Source organism: Miscanthus floridulus, chromosome 19 (genome assembly GCF_019320115.1).
Source record: "Miscanthus floridulus cultivar M001 chromosome 19, ASM1932011v1, whole genome shotgun sequence".
In the NCBI taxonomy this organism is placed as follows: Eukaryota; Viridiplantae; Streptophyta; class Magnoliopsida; order Poales; family Poaceae; genus Miscanthus; species Miscanthus floridulus.
In genome coordinates, this window is record NC_089598.1 from 10,379,356 (window position 1) to 10,393,690 (window position 14,335).

Genomic DNA, 14,335 nt, shown 5'->3' on the forward strand with positions numbered 1-14,335 from the left:
GCTCTCGGCGCGTCGGGCAGGAACGGCCAACGCGCCCCCGTCGTTTTCCGCAACAGAGTTCGGCTTCGTGCCGGGGCTGGGGCTACCTCGCTCACGCTGACGGCTCTGGCCAGTACTCCCGCGCACGCGGCGCGGCGGTGGCCTGTTCCGTATAGCAGTATTCAGCCGGTTCAGCCGGTTTGGTTGGCCGGTTCGTATTGTTGCCGGTTTGTTTATGTGAGAGAGAAGTACTACTAGCTGGTTTGTTGGAACAATATCCATGTGAGGAGGCTGACCAGCCCAGCCAGCCAGCCCCAGCCGAACACAACTTTTCTCTCACGTTAAACCAGCCCGTCGTAAATAATTTAGGATTGTTTACGGCATGCCGAACAGGCAAGAGCGGCAGCTGGGCCGTCTGGAATCCTCGGCCGCAGGAGCAGGGAAGGGGGAGATTCCTTGTTCGTCCGTTCCGATGGTGCTGAGAGTTCGATGGCTTTTTGTTTTTGGCCCCGCTGCTCGCTGTCGCGTGGCGTGTCACAGTCACAGTGCACGTTAAACGGCGACCTCACTTGGCGTTGGCGGCCGAGGCAAGGCAGCACGGCGCACACTCGGCCTTTCCTGGTTAAAGTAACTTCAGAAGCACTGCCGTAACTTGGAGCACTTCGCTTCTCTGAATGGAAGAATCGAGGTACTAGTAACTTGGAGTACTTCGCTTCCTAGATAATATCGAGCGCGCCGAAACCGGCAAAAAATCACCATTATAGAGATGTTTGAAGAAGACTTTTCTTTCTTTCTTTTTTCTCTTTGATGACCACAAATCCTATAATTGAATTGAACGGTCTTAAAATAGAGTGCCAGTTCTAGTTCTTCGTGTTTTAGGATTTCAGGGCACAAGGCTCCGAGTTCGTCGTGGGATTTTCCAGAGAAATGACCGCGAGATAGTGGACGAGTGTAGGAGTCTCTTTAGACCCACTTGCACCTAAAATACCTAATAGGTACTCATAGGTAGGTAATATATTTGTTCATTGCTAATTTTGCGAGCTAACTATTAGTTGAATGAGTAACATTAAAAAAATATTGGCCAAGTGTTGTTTTGATCTAGCGGCGAAATATATGGATGCCTAGATGGTTTTATTTATAGGAAAATTTTGCTGTGGGACACTAGAAAAACGTGTAATTGGCTAGAATACACCACCACATGGAGAATTTGTCCAAAGACATTGTAAGTTTGTGGGTTTTTCCAGACACACCGCACCGATTATTTTAATCATTTCTCATATTTTAGGAGAGAGAAGGTGCAGAAAATGTCCAGACTACCCTCATCTTCAACCTCTGGCCCCTCACTGATATTTTCCATAACACATCACCGTCGCCATTTCTTCTCGGGTGACGTGGGGTGGCGAAGGGGGCGGTCGAGCGGGGTTGAGGTAAGGGCGCCCATGGTCATGGCGACAGGACGGGTAGGGGAAGAAAGTGGTCGCCGTGGGCACGGTAGGATCTCGATGGAGCTCCACAGCAGCCGGGGCGGTGCGCTGTTGAGCGCGGCCATGGAGTGCCGTGGAATTTCAGCTAGACCCTAACGCGATACGGTGGACCGGTGCGCGGCAGTGGTAGCATGACTTATTTCTCGTTTCTTACCCAGCGCTAATCTTGATGCCATGTCTCCTTGTATGGCGAGGATAGCCCTTGCGGCCACAAAGAGGATGTGAAAAATCCACTCTACGAGCTGCTGCTTCCTTCCGTTTTGCGCTTCGCCCAAATCAACGGGATGGGATCACGGGAGACGGGACAGGCGGGCTCCCTTCCCATTTCACCCCACCACTACCACACCACACGGCGGCGGGATATTTAACTTTTTACCATTATAACGGATGTCGCCTCTTCAGATAGCACTTTTAAAATTGCTCCTACATATTTACCATCGAGAGAGAAGAATTCATAACTTTAAGCCATTTTTGCATACGTGGCAGGACACGTAGGGAAGCCAGCATGTCTGTGGGATGCGAAATGACTTTGTTATCCCTCATCTATTTCTTCTTCGTCCGTCTCATCCTCATCGCTTGGTAAAGATACATCCCGGCCTACACGCCTCTCAGCTCCGCCTCCTCCTCCCTCCCAGACGTGAGCAGCAGCAGATGAAGCCGGCGAGCGCGAGGTCTTCGCACCACCCCAGCTAGCAGCGCTGCTCCGATGGCGAACGCAGGCACGAGATCCGCCGCGCGTGGGCTTTGCCGCGGGCGCGGGCTCAATCGCGCGTGCGTCCCCATCCCCGGCGTGCCTCCCCCATGGTCGTCCGCGCGAGGTCCAGCTCCTCCCCTTTCGGTCGCTGCTCCCCCATCCCCGGCGGCACGCCCGAGGTCCGGCTCCTCCCCTTTTGGCCGCGTGAGCTCCTAGGTCCGGCGAGGTGCCACCATGTTCATCGCCCGCAGGGGAAGCTGGCTCGCCGGTACCGACAGCGACCGCGCACGAAGAGACGTGGTGCAGCTCGTCTGTGGCCGGGGATACGCGTCCTCCACCGACGAGGAAGCAGAGGAGCACGAGCATGAGGAGGCACGGGGCCGCCTTGTTCGTCGCCAGCGCCGAGGAGGCCGTGCTCCTGTGCGTGCTCCAGGTGCCGCCATGTTCGTCGCCGGCGTCGGGCGCGGCTGTAGACCTACAGCCCGTGGCCCCGGCTGCCTCACCCCCCAACTTTCCCTATGTCCTGTCAGCCGCCACCATGGACCCTATCGTCGGCCATGGCCGAAGCTCGAGCGAGGAAGGGATAGAGATACAAGGTGCAAAAATATTATTTTCCATGATCGATCTATACTATCAGGTCGAGTTGGCATGCCACGTCAACGAAAATGATAAGAATATATGAGATGCTCTTTCTCGATGATAAATATATATGAGCAAAGATAAGTTCGTTTTAATGGTAAAAAATTAAATATCACCGCGGCCGCGGGCCGTCAGAAGCGGCAAGCAAGACGCCAAACCCGGCGTGTCCCCCCACTCCTTCTCCCCGTTGCCTCCGTCCGTCCGTCCTCGGCCACCACCACCACCCAGCCCCACGCCAGTTAGCCCCCAAACTCCCAAATCCCCCGCCCGCCCGCCCGCGCCAACCCAATCCCGCCTCCATCTTACCGCACCGCCGGCCTATGCTGCCGCCCCGGAGCCGCCGCGCTCCCCTCACCACGACGACGCCGCGCCCATGAGAGACGACGGCGACGACGACGGCCCCGCGACATCACGCGCGACGACGAGGAGGAGGAAGCCGCCGCCGACGTCGCCGTCACGCGACCGGCGGCCGCGCGCCGACGGCGGGATGCGCATCGTGGTGCCGCTGCAGGGGGTGGTGCAGGGCCGGGGCGGCCTGGTGCTCGGCTCCCTCATCCCCTGCGCGCTCTTCTACTTCTTCCAGCTCTACATCAAGCGCAACCGCCCCGCGCCGGCGCCGGGCTCCCCGCCCGCGCCGGCCTCCAACGCCAACGCCTCCTCGATCCACCGCTCCCACTCGCGGGGCCTCCTCACGCCGCGCGGCGCCGCGCTGCCGTCGCTCTCCGCGCGCGGCGCCGTCGTGCGGGCCGGGGACGAGGACTCGCTCTACTACGCCGGCCTTCGGCGCTGCGCCGATGACCTGTACCACCCCGCGTCCAACCCCGGCGGCGTCATCAACCTCGGCCTCGCCGAGAACCACGTGCGGATCGTCTCATGAATATTTGTTATCAGTTTCCTTTTCTCTCTCTCTCTCTCCCTCTCTCGTTCCTGCGTTTGGTGAATCTGTACAGATGTACTGATGGATGCATGGATTACCTGACCCCGCGCGCTCGCGCGTGCAGCTGTCGCTGGATTTGGTGGGCCGGTGGATGAAGGAGCACGCGGGGGCGGCGATGCTGGACGGCCTCGCGGGAGCCAGGGAGGAGGTCAGGGACCTCACCATCAGGGGGCTCGCAACCTACCAGCCCTACGACGGGATACTTGCCTTGAAGATGGTAGGCTAACGGATTCCGCTCTGATTCACCTTTCCTTTTTTGTGTGTGTTCCTCCGTCCATAAAGCATCCATCCCCTATTCTGTGATTTTTTTTTTGAAACTATTCTGTGATTTTATTATATCTGCAACATACAAGCGTTCCATGTGTGTTGTGTGGTAAAATATTGCTGTGCTGCCGGCGCCTCGGTTCCATCGACCATGAAAAAAAACTGCCGATCTTCTTCGCAACTTACGATGCCATACTGCTTCATTCATAGTAGCATGATGGATTGTTTCTTTCCTCTTTTGCAAGCAGTGTCTGTAGTATTGGCACTTTTTCAGATAACAGTATCGGTTAATAATTGAATTGCTGAAAAACCAAACAACTGAAGTCAGCATCTAAACCCGAGGTGGGGTATTATTGTACTTAACTCTCATAATATCGTGTAATTTTGTTTGTTTCTTCGTCCTCCTGATTTTTCCTAGCCATATATGTGTTATCTGAAGCAGATACGACAAAGAGTCACCATTCTAGGCTTATGGATCCACGGTGGCTGGAATTGCACCAGTTGTCAAATCTTGAATCTCCTTTAGTAGACCTTTTCGTTTTGATGAGCTAGTTCCTATAGCTGTGAATATTTGAAGCGTCCTAGTTGCATGTTCTGTGGCTTCCACTGCTTTTGACGTGAGATTTTACATTGTATTATTCTGCTTCATATGAAATTGTCTAATGTTGCGTGCTATGCTGCTAAAAACACCTACGTACTTCCCAACTGAGGCTGGTCAATATGATTCCGCTTACTGTATTGGAACCATTTATATTTCCCTTTTAGCTTATTCTCCATTTTTTCTCATTTTTATCTAGTGAACTTAATTCCAGTTGGATCCTTCAGGGAACTAATTGACCTGTTCTGTGAACGCTTCATGGAAAACTGGAACCAGTACATGTGCGGTTTAGTGCTGAACTTGCATGAATGCCAATTTGTATTATCTTATGGTGTGGTAATTTCCAAATATGAACTCAATTTCTCTTTCAGGCTCTTGCTGGATTCATGAGGCAAATCATGCATGGATCAGTATCCTTTGATCCATCTCAAATGGTGATTACATCTGGGGCAACTCCTGCAATGGAAATACTGAGTTTCTGTATTGCTGATCCAGGAAATGCATTTCTTGTGCCATCACCTTACTACCCGGGGTAATTTTGTCTCTCTTGCTCTGTTGATACATTCTATGCATGAATTTTGATTTTAAAGTGACAAACTGACTTCATCATTTTGTTTCTGCAGTTGGGATAGGGACATAAAATGGCGAACTGGTGTTGAGTTGATACCTGTTCCTTGTCGCAGCACTGATAACTTTAACATCAGTATCACTGCTCTTGAAATAGCTTACAAACAGGCAAAAAAGCGAGGAGTAAGAGTTCGTGGGGTTCTCATATCTAACCCTTCCAACCCAACAGGAGGCATTGTGCCAAGGGAAATACTGCATGACCTTCTAGTGTTTGCTGCAGAGAAGAACATACACTTAATTTCTGATGAAATATTTGCTGGTTCAACATATGGAAGTGACAAGTTTGTCAGCGTGGCAGATGTTGTGGATGAACTAGAGGACTTTGATAAAGGCAGGGTTCATATCATATATGGGCTCTCAAAAGACCTATCTCTTGCTGGGTTTCGAGTTGGAGTGATATATTCCTACAATGAACACATTGTATCAGCTGCTGCTAAGATTGCTCGATTTTCATCTGTCTCAAGTCCAACACAACGTTTGCTTGTTTCGATGCTTTCAGACGAAAAATTCATTTCAGAATACATAAAGGTTAACAGAGAGAGGCTCCGGAAAATGTACCTTCTGTTTGCTGATGCTTTGAAACAAGTTGGGATCGAATGCTTCAAGAGCAGCGGCGGGTTCTATTGCTGGGCAGACATGAGCAGGTACATCCGATCTTACAGTGAGAAAGGAGAGCGCAAGCTCTGGGACAGGCTGTTGGAGGAAGCAAAGGTCAATGTCACCCCAGGTTCTTCTTGCCATTGCATTGAGCCTGGATGGTTCAGGTGTTGCTTCACAGCATTGAGTGAAGAGGACATTCCTGTCTTGGTGGAAAGGCTGAGGAGGGTCACAGATAGCCACAGATCAAACCGTGGAAACGCTAGAGTAGTTTCTCCGAACCCCCTGCGGTATTGAAATAACCATATCTCGCCAGGTGCTCCACAGTGGATTGCAGGGGCACTCAGGAAAATGTTGGACAATCCATTTATTTTAGTTCATAGATATTCAGCGGCTTCTTGCTACAGGTGCGCAACAATTGCTGGAAGCCCCTGGGCTGGTGGAAGGATGAATGGGATTTGGGAAACTTGTTCATGCTGGTCAGCTGTCTGCTGTTTCATATGAGCCATGATGCCGCAGCACTCTGGATGGTTATATCCTGTTGGTCTCACTTGCTTCCTTTGTAGCACTGTTAGTGATTCAGAAGAAGAATTGCCCATCTGGTGATGAGGCTGATGTGCTGAGCTGATCTTATCCAGATCCGACCATGTTCTCCTTTTCTTTTTTATTCTTCCTTTTTTTTTGTTCTTTGGTTACATAAGCTAGTGTTCAGGTTCAGGTTGTGTAAAGCAATGGTTCCTGCATGTGCCAGGGTTTTGGACGCTGTTCAGACGTTGTCACTAAAAGTAATTTATTTTTGTTGGGGTTCATTTGAACAGAACAAGTCGGTCAATGGAGGGTCGGAGAAATGAGAAGAATTCTGTGGGGGAGACATCTACTGTGGTTGTGGAGTGAATATGCAGTCATCATGTTTTGCATCATTTCCCTGTAGTTTGCTTGCCGGTTGACAAAAATGCCCCTGGCATCCTGATGTCATTTTGTCAAAATGATTTTGTGCTTAGTAACTGGGGAGGAAACAAAAGAAATGTCTTTCTGAGATGATGAAATGAGACATTAACATAACAAAATGAAAAATTATAGCGTATGTACAGGGCCTACTGTAAAGCATAACTAGGTAGAAGCTTTAGCTCTCGTTTGGTAGCTAGCTCCCCTACACCATGATTTCAAGCAGATCCTCCACGATACTGCAGAGAAGACTCTATCCCTCTTTGTTGGAGTCTCATAATGTCATCATTAGCATATGTTTTCTGACAGATATTTGACCTTGAAATCTGATTTGTATATCGACATACATTTTTTTAGGAGTTCAAAGGAGCCCCTGGTGATTGCCGTCACGATCTAATTGTCGTAGTTCCCAAATCCTTCGCCTGCAGATTGATTTAAAAGAGCAGCACTGCTCAGAACATACAGATAGTTGTCTAGGCAAAATACCTGATTCTTAACCCACTGCTAGCAGATGTGCTGACAGAAATTCAACTCTTGGTAATGAGGACTGCATCCTCAGGCCTCCAGATGTCCACCAAAACTCGGGTAATCCGGTATTAGTGCAACAACTGTAGTCAAACAAGGTATTTGTGCAACTGCTGTATACCACCACAGACTTTTGTCCAGCCAATTATCAGTAACAACAATTCATGACAACGAATTGGGGAATTCATCTTCGGCTGAGGAACCACATATAAAAGTACATCAGACAACAACAATGGCTTTATTTTCTTACACAAATAGCACCCTGCTTTCCGCAACAAACGAAAGAAAGAAAGAAAAGAAAAGAAAAGGAAGCAGAAGAAAAAGGCACACTGCTATGTTAGAGCATCTCCAAGAGTTTGCTATCTCAACTTGCATCCATATAATTTTGGCAAAACAAGAAAAAATAGCCTCCAACAGTTTGGCAAAACAACTTGGAATCAATAGCAACTTGGCAAATCTTTCCTCCGCGCACGCAAATATAGGCGCGCGTATACGGCTTGGCATCCGGGGCTCTTCGTTTCTTAGCGGGGCTCTTCGTTCGCTTAGCGGGGCTCTTCATTCGCTTAGCGGGCCTCTTCGTTTTGTTAACGGGTTTTTTTATTTTACCAAGTCAAAAATGCCAAACTCTTGGAGATGGATTATTTTTTTACTTGACATATAATTTTGGGAGTTGGCAAATCACAAGATTTGCCAAGTAAAATTTGACAAACTCTTGAGATGCTCTTACACTAGGGCATGTGAAAACAAGATTCACCCTGTACCCAAAAGAACTTCAAATCTGACGAACAAACATTCATAATAGATCAGTTACTCCAGCAGAGGCCGAAGCAGTATCCTTCAGACCAGAATGCTTTGATTACTCAAACAGGAGAATCATGTGCAGGGGTACCATGATTACCTACCACGCCGTCGGCATTAGAGGGGCACACCAGAATGCCGGCATGTGTGAGCAATGCCCAGAGGTGGGTAATGAACTCCCCGCCGGCGGCGAGCATCTCGGCGTGGATGTCGACATTGCTTGATGGCGCGAGGAAGAGTATGAAGTCGGCCCAGAAATCAGCCAGAACCTTCCATCTAAGTGCCTCTAAAACCTCACTTCTGAGCTCTCTCCCCAGCCTGCCCCCTAGCTCCAGGATGTTGCATCTGCGGTTGCTCGGCAGGTCCATCGTCATCAGCTTCTCACATCTGCTGCTCATAGTATCACATCCAGTGAGGCGTCCCCGAGCTTCCATGACCACGGCATCGAAAATGCGTTGGGTGTCATAGCCATGGCCAGGCAGCATGTCCGGAACAAAAGCTACCAGGTAGGCGCAGTAGTTCGACAGGGTCTTGGAGACATGGTAGCAAAGAAATCAAGCTAATAAACATTGGTTAAACTATAAAATAAACAATAATAAATAAACAAACAAAGAGCAGGCGAAGACCAGTCCAGCAGAGCAAGACGAGGTTCAAATAGAAGATATACAACGTTTTCCACAAAAAAATGTATGGATGATGCATAGTTATTACTGTGAACACATACAAAACCATACGTAGATTGCTATGCAAGGTAAATCAGCTATTGAAGTGGATAGATATTTTAAGTGATGTTCCATCGTTATATGAAGGGCCATGCGCTACATGCTCCCTGACCAAATGCATTTCTTGCTCCCTCACACTAAAACCAACACAAGGATCATAAAAAATGGTGTGTGTGTGCTCTGTTCAGTAACACCACGAACCTGGTGGACAAAGATTGAATGGAACCATGTGAGCTGGAACCCGCCTAAGACTAAGAGTTGCCCATATGAATCAATGGTCTGTCCTCCCTAGGATAAATTCCGTCATCTCATGCTCGCTGTAGACCCGATTCCTGCTAGGCAGTATGCGCAGCTCGCTCGCAGCTTCCTGAATTGAAGCAGAGGCACAACAATCAAAATGATGCATATGGCATTTTGACTTCAAATCTGATCTTGCAACATTTCTCATATACATACACGTGTTGGTTTGATCTATACTCACCAGTGCATGATGGCAAACGGACTGAACAGCAGCAGTAGGCCAGCATCACCTGGTGAAGCGGCTGCTAGTTGAGCCACTGACGGCCCCAAGCACTTGTCACTTGCTGATCACGGTGAATTGGTCACATTTGTTGAGCTTCGCATGTGCCAGCCTCTCTCTGGCTTTATCTCACGCCGTAGACTGTAGTGGGAAAGGAACCTTGTCGAACAGGCGCGACCAGCATTTTGTCAAACACGTTGCGAGCATGAGCTGTGCCTGTTTAGATTTCGTGATGACGGCGTTGATCTCCACTGTCAGTATAATAAGCAAGCGCGGAGGAGCCAGCGACGAAGCGCAGCATGTCCTGCTTGCCCGCCATCCCGCCTCGCTTCCTCCGCTGCTGCGGCGACGCACGCGGTCCGCGCGGCGAGCACGCGCAACGTTGGCTCGGCGCCATGGCGTTGTGCGGGCGTGCGGCGGTACGTGGGAGGCTCCATCGGGGACGCGGCTACTGCTGGCAGGGCCGCGGGGCATGAGAAGTCTGCGCCGACAGAGCGCGCTTGGAGCGGCGGGCGGCCGGTGCGTGGAGCGGAGCGGTGGCCTGGCTGCCGCAAGGTCGAACTGACGACGAACTGAAAGCGTTTGACCCAACCGCGAGGCAGGCAAAGGGCTTTCCAGGCCCATACTGTGGCCCAACAACCTACGACCCAACACGGCCCACGCCGCCTTGTAGCAGGCTCCAGCAGATTCGTCTACGCCTTCCCGCTCTCCGGCCCGAGCACAGCACGAAACACAGAAGCACCCGCCGCCTGCCTCACCGGCTCGCCGGCCTTCTCCGCGCCTCCTCCCACGCTCCGTCCGGCGCCATGGCGAGCCTTCTCTCCCGTCCCCTCGCTCTTCCGCTCGATCTGTATGCCATACTATCCTATCGTATCCAGTACTGACTGAATCGATGGACGGATGGATGGATGGCTGTGGCTGTGGCAGTCGGTGACGCTGCACACGAACCTTGTGGATGTGCTGACAGACATTCAACTCTTGGTGATGAGGACTGCATCCTCAGGCCTCCAGACGTCCACCAAAACTCTGGCAATCAGGTATTAGTGCAACAGCTGTGGCAAAACAAGGTATTTGTTCAACTGCTGTATTCCACAACAAACTCTTGTCCAGCCAGTTAACAGTAACAACAATTCATGACAACGAATTGGATGCATCTTCGGCTGAGGAACCACATAAAAGTACATCAGACAGCAACAATTGCTTTATTCTTGCACAAATAGCACACTGCTTTCCACAACAAAAGAAAGAAAAGAAAAGAAAAGGAAGCAGAAGAATAAGGCACACTGCTATGTTACACGAGGACATGCGAAAACAAGATTCAGCCTGTACCTAAATGAACTTCAAATATGACGAGCAAACATTCATAATAGATCAGCTACTCCAGCAGAGGCCGAAGCAATATCCTTCAGACCTGCTCTAATTACTCAGACAGGAGAATCATGTGCAGGGTTACCATGATTACCTCCCACGCCGTCAGCGTTAGAGGGACGCTCCAGGATGCTGGCATGTGTGAGCAGTGCCCAGAGGTGGGTCATGAACTCCCCGCCGGCGGCAAGCTTCTCGGCATGGATGTCAGCATTGCTTGACGGCGCGAGGAAGAGTACGAAGTCAGTCCAGAAGTCAGCAAGCACCTTCCATCTCCGCGCCTCTGGAACCACACCTCTGAGCTCTCTCCCCAGCTTGCCCCCAAGCTCCAGGATGTTTGCAGCTGTTGTTGCTCGGCAGGACCATCATCATCAGCTTCTCGCATCTGCTGCTCACAGTATCACACCCAGTGAGGCTTCCCCGAGCTTCCATGACCATGGCGTCGAAGATGCGTTGGGTGTCATAGCCATGGCCAGGCAGCATGTCCGGAACAAAAGCTACCAGGTAGGCACAGTAGTTTGACAGGGTCTTGGCGACATGGTAGTCGTCGCTGCCAGTGAGGGGATCCTGGGGACTATCCATAGCAATGGTTGTCCCAATGTGTCATACGAGAATCTTGTGGATATGTGTGGACAGAACGCAAGTCCATGAGAACTTGAGAAGTGGCTTCCCAGCTGATTTCTGGCTAGAGCTGACTGCCCATCTTGTAACTGCCCGTTGCTCTCTTTGAACCCAGAAAGGACACGCACGATGACTTCCTCTGTCAGCTCGATCTTTTTCCCAGCCTTCTGCCCTTCTCTTGTTGCGTCGACAAAACCCAGTGACAGCAGCGGTAGCAAATTCCACGGGTGGTAGTCAATGTTGAGTAACAGTGAGTACTGTCCAAGCGTTCTCTGCCAGGACCTTTCTGCTTGAAGTTTTACATCAGAAATAGCAACCTTCCATACCCTAGTTTTGTCCTGGAGAGCGTGCAGCATGCTCCACCTACTGTCATAGCCGTATACGTAGAACAACAGTGGCACAATGGCAAGCAGCACAATGGTTAACCAGTGAGTAACATCGGTTTTATGAATTCTCTGTTCCAAATTACTACGATGATAGTGCCTGCTAAATGCCCCAGAGATACAATTCCAAACAGTAACATCTGTTACAACTAAATAGAGTGTCCAGGCCTTATAATAAACAATCTTTGTATCGAACCTTGTTTAGAGGAAATCATATAGGAATGCCAACTCTGTCTCTATAACTCCAAAAGCACGATCATAGTTGCCTTCCTCAGAGATGAGCCCGTGAAGCACGAAATCTAATGTCCTGGTGAGGCCAGCTTCACCAATCCAGGTATCCACACAATCTTCGCTTCAACAATTTAAATAATGTGAAAGAAAGTGTGACGTCTTTCATTATGTCCATAGCCTTCCATGGTATAACCACTCTGGCTCTCGATCCATCGCCACACGGAATCAATGGTGGTGCATTTTCCGGCCACCTCTTCTAATACAACTCTATATTCAGGTGCGGTGGGAAGCAGGGAAGCTACTTCTTCTTCGCCGTGGAATATGTACCTATACCCCTGCATGGTTTTAGGATTTGGAGTGACGGGCCTCAAGGTCCGATCGAGAAAAAAAGGATTCGGAGTGACGTCGTCCTGAGCTATTTGCTCATGCTCATCATGTAGTCAGCAACCACTTTAGACTGCTTCAGCAAACCTCCTTTCTTGCTCCTGTTGCTCAGAGTCCCAGCATTCCTGTATGCCAGAATGATGCTCTGAATCCAGATGATCCAGATGGTTGCAGCGTAGCTTCTGTTTCGACCTTTGCAGTTCAGAATCAGCCATAGCACGAGAATGATCTGTAACACGTGCTGCACAAGCACCCTCTTCCTCTGCTCAATGTCATTGATGCTGTAGACTGAGAGGGAGTCAGCACTCACTTGGATGAAGAGGAGAATGGTTGCCCAAAGGACGAATGTCTGGTCGCGGAAGGGACCATCCTGCAACAATCCGATGGTGTAAGGGCCCAGCACGGTGAAGAGAGTGTACACCGCCCACACGAAGAAGTGGAAGAAGGCATGGCTATACCACCGCCTCCATGAGCCAAACAACTGGATGAGGATCCAGATGAAGGTGTTAACTTTACTTAGGATCTCTAGCAGTAGATCTAGGGTTCGTTCCTTTGAATACGGGATGAACATAGAAGAAAGAACGAAGAGACGAGGAGAAGGTGTGGAGTTTAAACCTGAGCTCTCGGAGGGAGTCGTGGAGCTGGCCATATCAGCTTCGGTATGGAGGCAGCACACGGGCAGCGGACGGGTGAAGTAGAGGTTGCACGGACGTCGATGCAGTGCGGTCGCGTAGCACGACCGAGGATCAGCGGAGCTTTCCCGTCGCTGGCTGCGCGCCCTCTTAGATCGGTCTAGGGTTTGTCGGTGGGTTTGCGGCTCACGGCGAACCTCGTGCTTGAGCCGCCGGCCCCCACCTCTTTATATAGCGCAGTGCGACGGGGGCCCACCAACCATGTAGGGTTGGGCGCCCCCGATCAGGGCGCGAGACCAAGGCCCAATAGGCCGTTGGGCTATTGGTCAGGAGATCAATCTAACATTCTCCCCCCTTGATCTCACTATTACTTTTATCTTTAAACTTTAAACTTCAATCCTTTATCCTTACTCATTTCTTCACAGATGATGCATAGAGCATGTTCATCGTCACGGTCAATCGCCGATAGATTTAACAGCTACAATGCACGTCTCTGATCTGAAATAGTTACTTTGACTTTTGGGCCCTTTATAGTCCAGGAGTCATAGGCTTTCCCTTAAACCCATGCCGGCTACATGTTCTCTGAACACGTTGGGTGGTAAGCCTTTTGTAAGCGGATCCGCGAACATCTTTTCGGTACTTATATGCTCAAGACTTATCATTTGATCCCGGACTTTATCCTTCACAACATAATACTTTATGTCAATGTGTTTGGCAGCACCACTTGACCTATTGTTGTGAGCATACTGTACTGCTGGATTATTATCGCAGTATAACTTCAGTGGTCTATTGATGTCGTCAACCACCTTCAAACCGGGTATGAACTTCTTTAGCCAGTTCACCTGCCCCGTTGCCTCATAACATGCTACAAACTCGGCATACATTGTGAACGATGTAGTGACGGTTTGCTTTAAGCTTTTTCATGAAATAGCTCCCCCTGCGAGAGTAAACACATATCCAGACGTGGATTTTCTATTATCTCCCGCATAATCAGAATCTGAATATCTCACTATATAGAGTGAATCAGATCTTCTATACGTCATCATGAGGCCTTTCGTTCCTTGCAAATAACGTAAGACTTTCTTTACCAATTTCCAGTGTTCTATTCCAGGATTGCTCTGGAATCTGCCAAGTAACCCGGTAACAAATGCCAAGTCAGGGCGCGTACACACTTGAGCATATTGCAAGCTTCCGACAGCTAAAGCATATGGAACCACTTTCATTTGATCGATCTCATATTGGTTCCTGGGGCATTGAAAATCCCCATATCTGTCGCCCTTGACTATAGGAGCAGGTGAGGGACTACATTTGTGCATACTGAATTTCTTTAAGACTTTTTCTATGTATGTCTTTTGTGACAGTCCTAATACCCCTTTACTTCTATCTCGGT

General features: G+C 49.8%; 1 protein-coding gene and 1 pseudogene across 1 annotated transcript; one reads left to right on the plus strand and one right to left on the minus strand.

Moving 5' to 3' along the window:
* Positions 1–3,046: 3,046 nt before the first annotated feature.
* On the plus strand, positions 3,047–6,627 carry LOC136528440 (1-aminocyclopropane-1-carboxylate synthase 6-like). Its single transcript, XM_066521401.1, has 4 exons — positions 3,047–3,655; positions 3,798–3,950; positions 4,967–5,127; positions 5,219–6,627. The coding sequence occupies exons 1-4, from the start codon at positions 3,170–3,172 to the stop codon at positions 6,114–6,116; spliced, it is 1,698 nt and encodes a 565-aa protein (XP_066377498.1). The 5' UTR covers positions 3,047–3,169; the 3' UTR covers positions 6,117–6,627.
* Positions 6,628–7,743: 1,116 nt separating this feature from the next.
* Positions 7,744–12,962, minus strand: LOC136525528 (uncharacterized; annotated as a pseudogene).
* Positions 12,963–14,335: the final 1,373 nt, after the last annotated feature.